This window comes from Coregonus clupeaformis, chromosome 28, assembly GCF_020615455.1.
Source record: "Coregonus clupeaformis isolate EN_2021a chromosome 28, ASM2061545v1, whole genome shotgun sequence".
NCBI lineage: Eukaryota > Metazoa > Chordata > Actinopteri > Salmoniformes > Salmonidae > Coregonus > Coregonus clupeaformis.
The window spans coordinates 32,787,547-32,804,646 of NC_059219.1; the positions used below are offsets into that span (position 1 = coordinate 32,787,547).

At 43.8% G+C, this 17,100-nt stretch overlaps 1 protein-coding gene across 2 annotated transcripts; it reads left to right on the forward strand.

Moving 5' to 3' along the window:
• Positions 1-1,015: 1,015 nt before the first annotated feature.
• On the forward strand, positions 1,016-17,004 carry LOC121543440 (differentially expressed in FDCP 6). 2 transcript variants are annotated; one of them, XM_045208915.1, is made up of 12 exons: positions 1,016-1,201; positions 2,922-3,062; positions 3,525-3,713; positions 4,366-4,596; positions 4,774-4,920; positions 11,432-11,540; positions 11,746-11,942; positions 12,060-12,185; positions 12,337-12,503; positions 12,779-12,980; positions 13,292-13,382; positions 15,496-17,004. In XM_045208915.1, the coding sequence occupies exons 1-12, from the start codon at positions 1,106-1,108 to the stop codon at positions 15,693-15,695; spliced, it is 1,896 nt and encodes a 631-aa protein (XP_045064850.1). In that variant the 5' UTR covers positions 1,016-1,105; the 3' UTR covers positions 15,696-17,004. The 2 variants fall into 2 exon arrangements, with proteins under 2 accessions (XP_045064850.1, XP_045064851.1); XM_045208916.1 differs by having other exon boundaries at positions 1,017-1,201; positions 12,078-12,185.
• The last annotated feature ends 96 nt before the right edge of the window (positions 17,005-17,100 follow it).

Below are 17,100 nucleotides of genomic sequence, written 5' to 3' on the forward strand. Positions count from 1 at the left end.
GAATTATGTTATTTAGACAGGAGTAATTATATAATTGTGGCGAGGGGAATCCAGCATCCTAACTTTCCTTTCCAATTCGCAAGAGGCTGAAACCAGAGATCTGTATATAATGACGAGATGCTCATGTCTACGCCCTAACAATGGGAGTCTTTGTCCCAAAGAGGCAGGCGACAAGCTTATGTCTGCAGATTGTGCTCATAAAAACGCATTGTCTTACTCTTCCTCTCTGCTGAAACTATGTTTCCGGAGAAAAGCATCCGACCGAGCGAAACAGCGCCCCTCTATGTGTAGCCCATGTATCTGATGCTGTCTGGACAGCAATAGTATGACATGCCATACTCTTTTGGTCCAGACAGCATCAGATACATGGTCTACACGTACTGAGACAGAGGGGCGCTGTTTCGCTCGCGCGGATGCTTTAACTGAGATCGATGCGTCTTTCTGTCCGCGTGCGTCTCGGTCAAATAAATTATCAATATTTAAATATTTTATTTGGACTGGCAAGGAAGTGCGGTAGGGCGGTCCAGGCCCCCTAAGGCCCGCTCATAATTCCGGATCTGTCTACAGTCTCTCTCTTACTTGTAAGGAAACAAGTTGTGAGTTGGTGGAGTTTGTGAGAGTGCGACTCAAACCCAGAGTGGCTGCTGGGGAATGTAGTGATATCGACTATGCATAGCAATGATATCAACCAAGAGCTGGGGTTAATTTACCACCACCCACTTGAAAGAGAGAGGTCTATAATTTACAAGGATGCATGAGTTTTCCAAAACTCATTCGAAGTTTTATGTCCATTTGAATGACCTAAAAACATAATTATAGGTTAAAAGGTAGGCTATTAGTACCCTATATGAATAAAAACAAGTTAAAGTTTGATATTGTGGTTTATATATTTTTACTAAGTATTTATTATGATTATAAATATCCTATTATATGCATATAGTATTTTACTTTCGTTACATAATTATTACTCTCTTCTCCACCCCTTTTCTTAATGTGTCCTGTTCGCCTTCTCGGTAAGCGCTTCCACTTTGCAATACTGAAATCACTGTGCTGTGCGCAACTCCGCCCGCTTCGGAATGTAGACGCTAAGACGTCTGTCTCCACAATGGAACTGCAATCCGAACTGCTCAAGTCCATCTGGTACGCGTTCACATCGCTGGACATGGAGAAATGCGGCAAAGTATCGAAGTCCCAGCTGAAGGTTAGATTTGAAGTGTAATATTTCGAAGTGCTGAGCTTTATAATCAGGAAATGGGTGTTGAATTGCCTCTGTGCCTCTGGCGCCAGCTTGTTACGCATAACCTTATAAACAAACATTTTGACGTTTGAAGATCTGATCAAGATAGCCTTAAAAAATACATTGTTAGCCTCTTACAAGTTGTTATATTAGCCTATAATAAATGATTCCGCTTGAATCTAGGGTTGTAAACCATTATAAAGTTAACAGTCCACTTGTAAAAATAATAATTTGCATGCATCATGCAGGAATACTGCTGAGTATGAGAAACATACACATGAAGACATTCTCTCTCACTCACTCACACACACACTTTGGATACATTGGTGACTTTAAAACATGGATACACACTCATGAGTGTGTATCCATGAAACCCTCGTTCAGTGAGTAATATCAACAGCGGCAGCCTACACACAGAAATATGTGAATCTAGGTCAGGCGGTAGTCAACTATGCCCTCATTTCAAAGTCCAGGTCTGTCCCTCTCCCTTTACTGCACTCAACCTGTACACATGACAACATATCAAAGTTTCTGTACAACAGAAACAGACGGTGCGTTCAGACATCTTCCCCAGTCATCTTCCCCCTCACTCAGTCTCTGGCCTGTCGAGTTGAAACACGTTGCGTTCGCCCTATGGTGAGAATCCCAGAAAATAGCAGGCAGGTGTCCAGACATGCTCACACCGAGGGGGCTGTGTGTGTGTGTGTGTGATTTTGTTTGTGTGTCAGTCAACAGAGGCCTGCAATGTTGTTTACACTGCTTGCTTTGGTTTTTATCATGTACTTTTTTGTTGTTTCATATGATTTTAGATGATTTGAGTTTATGTGCACTATTTTAGTCCCCTGTAGCTCAGTTGGTAGAGCATGGCGCTTGCAATACCAGGGTTGTGGGTTCGTTTCCCACGGGGGGCCAGTATGAAAATGTATGCACTCACTAACTGTAAGTCGCTCTGGATAAGAGCATCTGCTAAATGACTAAAATGTCAAATGTATTTTAGTAACCACTTACATACTGTATATATAGGAATAGTATATTTAATATTAACAGTAACATAATACATTTGAAAGGGTCATTTTTGGGAGATTCTCTTTTGGCCAAAAGACTGTCCCCTCCTCGAATCCTCCATCCTCTCTCCTCCGTGACCCAAAAACCGATAAGTTGTAGAGTGGTCGAGGATAGTGTCAATTAGTTTGAAACGGAGGAGTGTCCTCGTGTCCGAGATGGCCTCCTCCAGGCGAGGAAGCACAAGAGTATCCTTTGTGGAAGAGTTTTGAAATTCGCCACACCCCCTTTAAATCAGCTGTTGTTTACTCAGAGGAGAAAAGTATGCATATTTAAAAACGAAATGCTACTTATTGTTTTATCTATAAATGTTCAGCACAACTAGCTACATGTCTTTTTAATACTTTACACATTTAATTTGGGATTCCACCCCTGGAAATGTAATTTACATGATGACGAGCGAGTGAAGAAAGAGTCTAATTTCATACAAGCGTATTTGTTTCCACATTTCCTGTCCTCCCCTCCTCTCCTCGGTTACCTTTGACCTTTTTGAAAAGGAGGCAAGGAGAGGATAACTGAGGACGGAGGAGTTGAGCGAACCAATTGAGAATCTCCCTTTGACACATGCATTTTCTTCATTTTTCTGTGTGTGTGTGTGCGTGCATGTGCGTGCATGTCACAGGTTCTCTCCCACAACCTGTACACGGTGTTGAACATTCCTCACGACCCCGTGGCGCTGGAGGAACACTTCCAAGACGATGACGATGGACCTGTGTCAAACCATGGCTACATGCCGTACCTCAACAAATACATACTGGCCAAGGTAACCTACCTCAACAAATACATACTGGCCAAGGTAACCTACCTCAACAAATACATACTGGCCAAGGTAACCTACCTCAACAAATACATACTGGCCAAGGTAACCTACCTCAACAAATACATACTGGCCAAGGTAACCTACCTCAACAAATACATACTGGCTAAGGTAACCATCACATCACTACTCAATTGAGGATTTTCACATTGAGATGAGTGAATTCCAGTCCATTCAGGAGATTAATTGCACTTGATCTTGATCTTAATCTTAGTTCACCCAAATTACAAAATGACATATTGGTTTCCTTAACCTGTGAGCAAAACTGAAGCCTGCATTCTTACCTTGTTCATAGACTGCTTACAGGGTATTGAAACCAATATGTAATTTAGTCATTTGGGTGAACTATCCCTTTAACCTCTTTACCAGTACTAATTAATGAATTAACCCCTGGTGTGCTGCACTCAGGTCAAAGAGGGTGCGTACGACAAGGAGACGTTTGACGACCTGTGCTGGATGATGACCATGAAGAAAAACTACAGACCTACCAGCGGCCAGGGGGGGCTGCTGTGCTCCCTGAGAGACTGCTTCAAACTTTTCTGTCTCTTCAACCTGCTGTCGGAGGACCACTACCCGCTCATCATGATCCCACAGGAGGTGAGGGGGGTGGAGGGATGAGGGGGGCAGGGAGAGACTGACCTCCATTGGCACATTTAAATATAAAGTCAGTATCTTTCAGAGAGAAAGAGAGGAAAAGAGATGTATAGGTAGGGAGGAAATAGTTCATCTGGAAAAGAGAGAGAGAGAAGTGGGAAAGGAGGAGAGCTGAAGAGGGAGGGAGAAATAGAGGGTGAATAGATACACATACAGTACTGTATATAAACAGAGTAAGAAAAGAGTCGTAGTTATGCAGTCCGGTGGCCATCTTTGACTACACTGTGTGCTTTGACGCTTGCAGTATACAAACTGTATCTTTATCGATAGCCCCTTGCAAACAAATCGCTAATCTAGGTCCTTACTTCCTGAGCTCCTCCCCCTAAGCAGGAAGTCGGGGTGGAATAAACCAATAGGAGGGAGGTTGGTTTCCTGTTGATAACACGTGAACTCACTCGATATCATCTGCAGGCTTTATGAAGATGTGTTGCAACTTGCTGACCACAGCATTATCCCTTTACTAGATCACTTTCTGAATATGGGTCCCAGCAAATTGACCCATAGAAGGATAAAGATATTTTCTGACTTGTAACTTTACATGTGTAATCCAAAATGTCACATTTATCCCCGCACACACACACAAACACAAACACAGGTGGAGTACCTGCTGAAGAAAATCTCCACTGCGATGAACCAGGAGTGGGACGGCAAGCCCCTGGAGGACCTGCTATCCCAGGTTGCCTCTGTCCAGGAGGAGGGCATGTCGGTGTGGGTGTTCCTGGATCACATGGGTGCCGGGAGGCTGCTGAGGGTCAGCAGTGTGGAGGCCTTCAGTCTGGCCCTGGACCAAGTCTTCTGGGAGATGTACCACAACGTCCTCAAGAGGGTGAGTTGGTGGGAGTGTATGGATGTGGCCCCGGGGTGAGGAGAGGGATGTGTAGCTGTGTGTGGGGAGGGGGGACAGGGGGGGGCTGTTTTTATGTGTTTGCGCTGAATGAAATTCACAATACAGGGACACTGATCAATACCTCTCTCTCTGTCTGTCTGTCTCTCTCTCTCGCAGGGTTACATGTGGAAAAAGGGACATGTGCGTAGGAACTGGATGGAGCGTTGGTTTGTACTCAGGCCATCCTTCATGACCTACTACGCCAGCGAGGACCTGAAAGACAAGAAGGGCGAGATTCCATTGGACCAGAATTGCGTTGTGGAGGTAATCTTGTTATTCTGGTTTATCTTTGAATCCAAAAACCAGTAGAAAAATTCTTGGCTAGGATGATTATTTATTTGCTAATGGCTGAGTGCATCGCTACTGCGTACCTGAGACTGAGATGTACAAAAGTATGTGGACACCCCTTCAAATTAGTGGATTCTGCTATTTCAGCCACACCCGTTGCTGACAGGTGTATAAAATCGAGCACACCGCCATGCAATCTCCATAGACAAACATTGGCAGTAGACTGGCCTTACTGAAGAGCTCAGTGACTTTCAACATGGCACCATCATAGGATGCCACCTTTCCCAACAAGTCAGTTTGTCACATTTCTGCCCTGCTAGAGCTGCCCCGGTCAACTGTAAGTGCTGTTATTGTGAAGTGGAAACGTCTAGGAGCAACAACGGCTCAGCCGCGACGAGATAGGCCACACAAGTTCACAGAACGGGACCGCCAAGTGCTAAAAATCGTCTGTCGTCAGTTGCAACACTCACTACAGAGTTCCAAACTGCCTCTGGAAGCAACGTCAGCACAATAACTGTTTGTCGGGAGCTTCATGAGTTTCCATGGTTGAGCAGCCGCACACAAGCCTAAGATCACCACGCGCAATGCCAAGCGTCGGCTGGAGTGGTGTAAAGCTTGCCGCCATTGGACTCTGGAGCAGTGGAAACGCGTTCTCTGGAGTGATGATTTACCCTTCACCATCTGGGAGTCCGACAGACGAATCTGGGTTTGGCGGACGCCAGGAGAACGCTACCTGCCCGAATGCATAGTGCCAACTGTAAAGTTTGGTGGAGGATGAATAATGGTCCGGGGCTGTTTTTCATGGTTTGGGCTAGGCCCCTTAGTTCCAGTGAAGGGAAATCTTAACGCTACAGCATACAATGACATTCTAGACGATTCTGTGCTTCAGGCAACAGTTTGGGGAAGGCCCTTTCCTGTTTCAGCATGACAATGCCCCCGTGAACAAAGCGAGGTCCATACAGAAATGGTTTACCGAAATCGATGTGGAAGAACTTGACTGGCCTGCACAGAGCCCTACTCCAACCCCATCAAACCCCTTTGGGATTAATTGGAACACCGACTGCGAGCCAGGCCTAATCGCCCAACATCAGTGCCCGACCTCACTAATGCTCTTGTGGCTGAATGGAAGCAAGTCCCCGCAGCAATGTTCCAACATCTAGTGGAAAGCCTTCCCAGAAGAGTGGAAGCTGTTATAGCTGCAAAGGGGGAACCAACTCCATATTAATGCCTGTGATTTTGGAATGAGATGTTTAACGAGCAGGTGTTCACATACTTTTGGATATTTAGTGTATTATTATTATTTTTTATTTAAGTTTTATTTCTACAGGGTGGGTCACCATTGAGACCATTTGCAAGGGAGCCCTGTGAACATGAATATACAATAAATAATATCAATACAATAAATAAAACAGGATTAATCAAAACAAACAACTCTCGCATATCACCTCCCTTAAACTCGATCTAAGCTGTCCAATGGAGACCAGTGAGTTTAATTTCAAAGTGACCTGAAGGCTATTCCGACACATAAGCTAAAAGCATTTTTCCCCAGGTCAGTGGAGACCCGCGGTACCTCCAGAAGCAGTCAGTCCAGAGAGCGGGTCTGAAAATTGCTGGATCTCCATTTAATACATGAGCTGATGTAGTGGGGGAATCTCCGCTTTATGTACAAAAGGTAGCCAGTGCTGGGCCCTTCTGGTAGTCGGAGACTCCCAGCCAACAGAACTATACAAAATGCAGTGATGTGTACGAAAATTGTCCATAGTGATAAAACACAGTGCTGATGATAGACTGAATCTTAAGGTTTTAAAGCAGAGGCTGCCACATGCATGTAGATTACATCACCATAATCAAGTACTGAGAGAAGCGTTGCTTGAACAATCTTCCTTCTACTTTCCAAAGTGAGGCAGGATTTATTTCTATAAAAGAAACCAATCTTAATTCTCAACTTTCTTGTCAGTTTTTCAATGTGTGTTTTAAAAAGAGAGCTTATCGTCAATCCAAATACCCAAGTACTTATAATGGGGAACTTGTTCAATTTGGGCTCCCTTCAATGTGCAAATATGTAGGTCCTCAGGGTCAAGATTACGAGACCTGGAGAACAACATAAACTTGGCTTTATTAACATTTAGCACTAGTTTAAGATCAGTAAGCGATTTTTGAATGGAGTCAAAACCAAGCTGAAGGTTATGAATGGCCTGCTGTACTGAGGGGGGCACAGGACTAAACAACTGTATCATCCGCGTAGAGATTAAGGTTACAGGTTTTAACAGATAGACCAATATTATTTATAGAAATAGTGAAGAGAACAGGGCCAGAAATCGACCCCTGCGGCACACCTTTCGTAATGAGGAAGCTAGATTTGATACTGTCAGTAAGCACATTGTGTTCTGTCCATTAGATAGTTCTTGAACCAACTGCAAGATGCCTGACCTAGCCTATTTCAGACAACCTTTGAACAAGTAAGAAATGGTCAACAGTATCAAATGCCTTTAACAGGTCAATAAATAAGGCAGCACAATGATTTTTATGGTCTAAACAATATAGCACATCTAAGACAAGTGTAGCCGCTGAAACATTGCTATGTCTGTTAATCCGTCTGTCTGCATATTTCAAGACATGGCATATAGGGGGGTAATGAGATACCCAATGGGCTGGACGATTCTCTTGTCATCACTCATCTTGAAAAAAGGTATACTATACTGAACAAAAATAGAAACGCAACATGTAAAGTGTTGGTCCTATGTTTCATGAGCTGAAAATAAAAGATCCCTGAAATGTTCCATATGCACAAAAAGCTTATTTCTCTAAAATGTTGTGCACAAATTTGTTTACATCCCTGTTAGTGAGCATTTATCCTTTTCCAAGATAATCCATCCACCTGACAGGTGTGGCATATCAAGAAGCTGATTAAACAGTATGATCATTACCTTGTATCTGTCCACCAGAGCTGTTGCCAGATAAGTTAATGTTAATTTCTCTACCATAAGCCGCCTCCAATGTCATTTTAGAGAATTTGGCAGTACGTCCAACCGGCCTCACAACCGCAGACCACATGTAACCACGCCAGCCCATGACCTCCATATCCGGGGAACTTCACCGACGAGATCGTCTGAGACCAGCCACCCGGACAGCTGATGAAACTGTGGGTTTGCACAACCCAAGAATTTCTGCACAAAATGTCTCCGGGATGCTCATCTGTGTGCTCGTCGTCCTAACCAGGGTCATGACCTGACTGCAGTTTGGCGTTGTAACCTGGAGAAGTGTGCTCTTCACGGATGAATCTCGGTTTCCACTGTACCGGGCAGATGGCAGACAGCATGTATGGCGTCATGTAGGCGAGCGGTTTGCTGATGTCAACGTTGTGAACAGAGTGCCCCATGGTGGCGGTGGGGTTATGGTATGGGCAGGCATGAGCTACTGACAATAAACACAATTGCATTTTATCAATGGCAATTTGAATGCACAGAGATAACGTCACGAGATCCTGAGGCCCATTGTCGTGCCATTCATCCGCCGCCTTCACCTCATGTTTCAGCATGATAATGCATGGCCACATGTCGCAAGGATCTGTACACAATTCCTGGATGCTGAAAATGTCCCAGTTCTTTCACGGCCTGCATACTCACCAGACATGTCACCCATTGAGCATGTGTGGGATGCTCTGGATTGACGTGTATGACAGCGTGTTCCAGTTCCCGCCAATATCCTGCAACTTCGCACAGCCATTGAAGAGGAGTGGGACAACATTCCACAGGCCACTATCAACAGCCTGATCAACTCTATGCAAAGGAGATGTGTCGCACTGCATGAGGCAAATTGTGGTCACACCAGATACTGACTTTTTTTGATCCACGCGCCTACTTTTTTTTCTATGACCAACAGATGCATATCTGGTTTCCCAGTCATGTGAAATCCATAGATTAGGGCCTAATTTATTTATTTAAATTGACTGATTTCCTTATATGAACTGTAACTCAGTAAAATCTTTGAAATAGTTGCGTTTTATAGTTTTGTTCAGTGTAAAAACGTTGAAATCAATCTGCCATCATTAACACAATCGAAAAATCGAATGATTTATTATTGAAATATTGAAATAGAAAAACAAATTGGTACAATGAAGGCACTAGGGATGGGGGTGTGAGCATGCGGGTCTGGGCAGATTAAATGTAGTTATTGTTTGTGTGCGCCTGTAAATTGTTGTTCATATCTATAATTTTGTATCTGGAGTAAAAAAATATATATATTATAATAAACACATAAATAATAATGAAACAGTGCTATGTCCAGGTCTACAACCAGATTGGTGCTCATTCAGAATAGAATGAGACATTGAAAAAGTTATATGCTGAGAGTTGGCCAGTGACTCTAAAACTTTGGCAAGGCAAGAAATTGGACAGTAGTTATCCAAGTCAGAAGGATCTCCGCCTTTGTGTAGGGGGAGGACTTGTGTCGTTTTCCAGATCTTAGGGATAACCCCAGATTTTTCAGGGTGTTTAAAGTTGTGGCGGGTTGGTTTAGTTATCAGCCGAGTTAGATTTAGCTCAATGCAGATATCTTTCAGCCTATCAGAAGCTGGCATCAACAATCCAGATTAAGATCACCCAAAATTAATAATTCAGGTTTAGCATAATTAGATAGATAGTCAGACAATTGGAGGGAGGGCTATAAATTCCAACTAGCATAAGTTGGGTATTATTACCAAGGGCCACATTTGGGACTAGACATTCAAATTGCTTAGGGACAGAGGTAGTGAGAGATACAGAAACATTTAAGTTGTCCTTTGTAAATATGGTGACACCTCTACGTCTGCCAACTCTGTCAGATCCAAAACATAACCAGCCAGAGACACATCAGTATCCGGCACAGTCTTATTTAGCCAAGTTTCCCTCAACTCCTCCCCTCCCATCTATCTCTGAATACCATCCAGTTTTGATTTCTATTTGCCATATATTTTTCAACTGTGCTATGATGTTACACAAAAGTTCTGAACCTTTCTAGTCTCATAGTTTCTACAGATTGTAAATTAAAGATACACATTTTTGCTAAAAGTTGTATTATGTTATTGATTGATTGACTATGACTTTTCAAATCACCCAGCAGGGCTAGCAGTTAGTTCCAGGTAAATGTTGCACTTCTTCAGCCATTTCTGAACCTGTGACCAAAAACAAGCCACATATGGACAATACCAAAACAAATGATCTAATGATTCTGCCTTTTCGCAGCAAGATCTGCAGAGCTGGGATGGTTGTATCCCCCATATACAGTGAGGGAAAAAAGTATTTGATCCCCTGCTGATTTTTGTACGTTTGCCCACTGACAAAGAAATGATCAGTCTATAATTTTAATGGTACGTTTATTTGAACAGTGAGGGACAGAATAACAACAAAAAAATCCAGAAAAACGCATGTCAGAGTTTGGAATCTGATTGATTGATTGCTTCTGTGGACAGGTGTCTTTTATACAGGTAACAAGCTGAGATTAGGAGCACTCCCTTTAAGAGTGTGCTCCTAATCTCAGCTCGTTACCTGTATAAAAAGACACATGGGAGCCAGAAATCTTTCTGATTGAGAGGGGGTCAAATACTTATTTCCCTCATTAAAATGCAAATCAATTTATAACATTTTTGACATGTGTTTTTCTGGATTTTGTTGTTGTTATTCTGTCTCTCACTGTTCCAATAAACCTACCATTAAAATTATAGACTGATCATGTCTTTGTCAGTGGGCAAACGTACAAAATCAGCAGGGGATCAAATACTTTTTTCCCTCACTGTATGTATAACATTCTATTGGTTGCAAGAATTTTGTATAATAATTTAAATTGAAAAATGTTATGTTTTGAATTCGGCGTCATTTTGTGTATCAGTTCAATAACCATGTGCCATGGAATTGGTACATTGAAAATCTCTTCCCAACTATTTGGCAATCTATATGGCACATCTGTCAATTTCTGGTCCTGAAATTAAACTGGTATACTTTTTTATTTATCACCATTTTTTTAAACCAATTTTGGTCTTTAATGCAGGGCCGACAGACAAGTTCCTTACTGTTTCCCCCTTCCACTTGCCTCTTCCATTTTTGCGGTTTCAGATATTACCAAAATGTCCACATTGGTTTGAGAGGCCAGAGTTATAATAAAATCCATTTTCGAGATCAAACTTCTGGTATTTACATGAATCAGTCCAGCTGAGGGATTTCATATCAGACTCTAATATAAGCACACTATGCTCAGTTGGTAACCCCTTATTTGAAAATACCATAGGGCTAGCTTGAATTGGTATAGATACAAGCTTGTCTAGAACTGTACCATTGGGCCTATGTTTTGAGCTAGGACATGGATTAAAACGAGTCAATGAGGGTTACATGTTGCGGGCCTGCAGTATGATGTTAATGCTGATCATTTATGGTTGGGATTACCTGAGCGGAACTTCGGGTGTTGATAATGTCACCCTGGTAGTCAACCACCAGTTGTCCTCTCTCTGTTTTAGGCTATTCCAGACAGGGATGGGAAGCGTTGTCTCTTTTGTGTGAAGACCCCCAGCAAGACCTATGAGATGAGTGCTGCCGACCAGAGACAGAGGGTGGAATGGACCCAAGGTGAGGGGATGTGAATAAGTGTAACGCCCTGCCTGAGACACAAGCCTAATTGTCGTCCTCGGACCAAGGGGATATCCTGTTGACCTAATGGTTAAAACATTTGGTTGGCATGCGGGAGACCCCTGGGTTGAAAAGCATTAGGGAAGGAAATTAACTTTTTTCTGATTCTCCTGTGTGTGTGTCTGTGTGTCCTCTGTCTCCCCAGCCTTGCAGACTGCCATCCGTCTCCAGGGTGAGCGCAAGTCCTCCCTGCACCAGGAACTAAAGCTGAAGAGGCGGGTCCAGCGCGAGCAGAGCCAACGGGAGCGCTGCCTGAGCGGCAGCCAATCAGAAGAGCTTACCATTCAAGACCGGGAGAGGGAAAAGGAACGGCAAGGACAGGAGATAGAGAGTATTATTCAGGTGAGAGGGAGGGAGAGAGAGAGGCATTAAAGAGGAGAGATAGAAAAGAGAAGGGATGAGTGGGGGGAAAGAGGGGGTAATGCATACATAGTATACAGTACTTAACATGACATGTAGGATGTATGTGTCCCACAGCACCAGCGAGAGGTGGAGGCACGGCGCAGGGAGGAGGAGGAGAAAGAGAGGGAGCAACAGAAGGAGGTCCAGAGAGCGTTGGAGAGACAGCTAGAGGAGGCAGAGAAGGTGAGATCATGTACTGAAGAATAAAGTCGAATTAGGTTTATTAGTGCACCTGTGTATGTTCCCCAGATAAATGAGTATATGGCGTGTGTGAATGAATGCATTCGGTGCACATGTATATGTGCCTGATTGCCTGCCTGCGTGTGTTCCCCAGTTGCGGGAGAGCATGCAGGCTGAGATGGCAGAGAAGGAGAAGGAGGCCGAGCAGCAGAGGAAGAGGATCCAGGAGCTGGAGCTGACCCAGCACAAACTGGAGGCCGCTCTCAACACGGAGATACAGGCCCACATGGAGGAGGAGAAAGTCAGGCTGGAGCTAGAAGGGTAACGCCTACACAAACTTATCTCAACACGTAGAAACAGGCTCGCCTGGAGGAGGAGAAATCAGGCACACACACACACACACACATACACACATAAGGACACACACACATGGCTGCAAGACTAAAGACACAGATCAGACCACCAAACGTCCCTGTCTATTGCAGTGGAATGGTCTTCTGTGCCCTTATATCCCTCATCTCATCCTCTCTCCTATCTATCCTTTTCTCCCTTTCTACTGTCTCTCTACCGTTGCCCTCCTTCCTCTCCTCTCCCAGGGTACTGCAGGCAGAGGAGGAGAAGCGCAGGCAGTGTCTGCTCCTCCAGGAGCAGCAGGAGGCATCCCGCCACATCAGCCCCAGGGAGGAGGCCCCAAACGGAGCTAAGGAAGACGGGCCGGCCCCCTCTGCCCTACACTACGCCTCCCAGGAGCTCCAGAGCCTCCGAGAGACCCGAGAGAGGAGTCACCAGCACCTGGAGGTGAGAGAGAGGAGATGAGAGATGGAGGAGAAGAGGTGGCAGGAGGTGAGGGGAGAGCAGGAAAAGGCTATTGTTCAGGAACTTTTTCGGTGGGAATCTTGCAACAGTGGAGTTTAGGGAGCCATAATTTTCACAGTGATAAAGCTTTAAACTCGGTATAGAGCTATTTGCAGGTGGAATTGTTGTATAGGGCACCTATAAGTCAATACATGCTAGTAAATGACAGATGGTAAAACAAAGTGCAACTTACTTCAACTGTGTAACTAGCAGTATGTTCTTATGTCCTTGTTTCCCTCTCTCTGGGTCTGTAGGAAGTTCAGGAGAAGCTTCGTAAAGCCAGTAGCCATGTCCGACACTGGAACGTTCAGCTCAACCGCCTAATGAAACCCGTCGCTCCTGGGGGTAATGCTCTGCCATGTATTTCTCTCGTGTGTGTGTGTGTGTGTGTGTGTGTGTGTGTGTGTGTGTGTGTGTGTGTGTGTGTACGTACAGTGGGGAGAACAAGTATTTGATACACTGCCGATTTTGCAGGTTTTCCTACTTACAAAGCATGTAGAGGTCTGTAATTTTTATCGTAGGTACACATCAACTGTGAGAGACTGAATCTAAAACAAAAATCCAGAAAATCACATTGTATGATTTTTAAGTAATTAATTTGCATTTTATTGCATGACATAAGTATTTGATACATCAGAAAAGCAGAACTTAATATTTGGTACAGAAACCTTTGTTTGCAATTACAGAGATCATATGTTTCCTGTAGGTCTTGACCAGGTTTGCACACACTGCAGCAGGGATTTTGGCCCACTCCTCCATACAGACCTTCTCCAGATCCTTCAGGTTTCGGGGCTGTCGCTGGGCAATACGGACTTTCAGCTCCCTCCAAAGATTTTCTATTGGGTTCAGGTCTGGAGACTGGCTAGGCCACTCCAGGACCTTGAGATGCTTCTTACGGAGCCACTCCTTAGTTGCCCTGGCTGTGTGTTTCGGGTCGTTGTTATGCTGGAAGACCCAGCCATGACCCATCTTCAATGCTCTTACTGAGGGAAGGAGGTTGTTGGCCAAGATCTCGCGATACATGGCCCCATCCATCCTCCCCTCAATACTGCACCTGTTTGAACTCGTTACCTGTATAAAAGACACCTGTCCACACACTCAATCAAACAGACTCCAACCTCTCCACAATGGCCAAGACCAGAGAGCTGTGTAAGGACATCAGGGATACAATTGTAGACCTGCACAAGGCTGGGATGGGCTACAGGACAATAGGCAAGCAGCTTGGTGAGAAGGCAACAACTGTTGGCGCAATTATTCAAAAATGGAAGAAGTTCAAGATGACGGTCAATCACCCTTGGTCTGGGGCTCCATGCAAGATCTCACCTCGTGGGGCATCAATGATCATGAGGAAGGTGAGGGATCAGCCCAGAACTACACGGCAGGACCTGGTCAATGACGTGAAGAGAGCTGGGACCACAGTCTCAAAGAAAACCATTAGTAACACACTACGCCGTCATGGATTAAAATCCTGCAGCGCACGCAAGGTCCCCCTGCTCAAGCCAGCGCATGTCCAGGCCCGTCTGAAGTTTGCCAATGACCATCTGGATGATCCAGAGGAGGAATGGGAGAAGGTAATGTGGTCTGATGAGACAAAAATAGAGCTTTTTGGTCTAAACTCCACTCGCCGTGTTTGGAGGAAGAAGAAGGATGAGTACAACCCCAAGAACACCATCCCAACCGTGAAGCATGGAGGTGGAAACATCATTCTTTGGGGATGCTTTTCTGCAAAGGGGACAGGATGACTGCACCGTATTGAGGGGAGGATGGATGGGGCCATGTATCGCGAGATCTTGGCCAACAACCTCCTTCCCTCAGTAAGAGCATTGAAGATGGGTTGTGGCTGGGTCTTCCAGCATGACAACGACCCGAAACACACAGCCAGGGCAACTAAGGAGTGGCTCCGTAAGAAGCATCTCAAGGTCCTGGAGTGGCCTAGCCAGTCTCCAGACCTGAACCCAATAGAAAATCTTTGGAGGGAGCTGAAAGTCCGTATTGCCCAGCGACAGCCCCGAAACCTGAAGGATCTGGAGAAGGTCTGTATGGAGGAGTGGGCCAAAATCCCTGCTGCAGTGTGTGCAAACCTGGTCAAGACCTACAGGAAACGTATGATCTCTGTAATTGCAAACAAAGGTTTCTGTACCAAATATTAAGTTCTGCTTTTCTGATGTATCAAATACTTATGTCATGCAATAAAATGCAAATTAATTACTTAAAAACCATACAATGTGATTTTCTGGATTTTTGCTCTCACAGTTGAAGTGTACCTATGATAAAAATTACAGACCTCTACATGCTTTGTAAGTAGGAAAACCTGCAAAATCGGCAGTGTATCAAATACTTGTTCTCCCCACTGTATGTATGTGTTGCAATAAATAAATAAATACTGCAATAAGAAATCAGATTTGATGGACAGTCAATAAATTATACTAATTATGGAATGCCGTATATTTTGCTACAGACAAGTTATCATCGTTGCCAGTGAAAATCACCTGCCCGAAACAGGAGGGGGCATTAGCCAGCAGTGAGTTTATCGCTAAACTCCAACCAAGAGCCAATCAGGAAACTCAGCAGATACTTGAGAGCCAATCAGCCACAGAAGAGAAAGGGCTACAGGAACAGGTGGAGGCTATCACCCTGTCAGAGCCTGGGGGATCGTGATGTGTCATGGGTAAATTGTGACTGACTGACTGATCTACAAATAATATTGAGTAGTCATTTATGATGCAAAGATCTTTGTAGATCAGTCATTCGGCAGTCGCCTGCAATGTCAAACATGCCCAGGCGTTTTACATGTCAACAGTCTGGCCGAGTTCTTGCCCGACTAGATGCGCATGTGTTGCATTGCATCAATCAATGGTTGCGTGCCACATCATCCACTGTGCAGTCGGGCATCAGATTTCTACATCATATGAGGTGGGTAGCTGATATGTTAAATACCAATCCAGGCGTGGTAAGATCTGGAATGTAGTCTGGGAGGAACTCGACCTCTACCAATGGTAGTGCTAACTAGGAGATGAGTAGGATCTGTAAAAAAAATAATAAAAGGGAATTTGTGTTCCTATTAGAAAGTGCTTTGATCAAGGAGATACTACCTGTGCAATAAGAATGCTAATTTAAATTTCTTCCATTAAAAAAAATATTCCATTCCGTATGAACATGACCCATGAGGACTATGATTCTTGGAAGGTGGACCCAGTAGTCTATACACTACTTCAAGAACTGAAAGACACCTCCATCAACCTCAATCAACCAACTGACTGTTCAGATTTCCATCTTGCTAGGGGACTACAGTCATCGTAAATTATAGAATACCAAGAATAAACTACTGGTTTGAATTTCTGTACAGAAGAAGTGCACATACTGGTATGTGTGTGAACAATGTGATTGTTCTCTTCTCCATCTGATACAAAGCAGGCTAACCCACCCACGTATGCCATTTTTCATCAGGAAAGGAAGTGTCATGTCAGGAAAAATCTGACACACAAATATCTACAGTCCACATTGCAAATAGGCCTAATATTCAGCACATGTTTAATTCTGAGAGAAAGGCAGTTTTTTTGTCTTTTGTTCTCGAAATACAATCTCTTTGAAATAATGTCTTTTTTAAATCCTTTTGAAAAATATGTCTGTGGCTCACATATACCCCATAACAAAGCCTAATATATAATATTTACATATATTTCAAATACATATGTAATATATGTACTAATATTTGAAATAAATATCTAAATACATGTATTACTCATATGTCCATATATGTCACATATATTATCATACATTAGTTTTCCCTGTGGGTATAGGCTTGTAGACCGCTCATGCGCCGATGCTGTCCCTCCATGTCTGTAGTGCTGTATCATGTCAATGGCCCAATGATAATGAACTTGTGTGAGTTGCAAATTATTTCAATAGTTGCAAGTGTGCATTTAATGGCAAAGTGTAAATTAAATATGTTTAACTATGCAGCCTATGATACAGTATATCGAGTGGTTTATGTTTTTTTCGATAGCCTACAGAAGTTGAACATGTTTGTTTGTGTAGGCAAATAGGCCTACCAAGCAATGCC

Excerpts from the sequence above, each read along its gene's own strand:
- LOC121543440 (XM_045208915.1), top strand. The coding sequence starts at position 1,106 with ATGGAACTGCAATCCGAACTGCTCAAGTCCATCTGGTACGCGTTCACA. Across the intron at positions 4,597-4,773 it reads ACCACAACGTCCTCAAGAGG|GGTTACATGTGGAAAAAGGG; the intron begins GTGAGTTGGTGG and ends TCTCTCTCGCAG. Across the intron at positions 11,541-11,745 it reads GAGGGTGGAATGGACCCAAG|CCTTGCAGACTGCCATCCGT; the intron begins GTGAGGGGATGT and ends CTGTCTCCCCAG.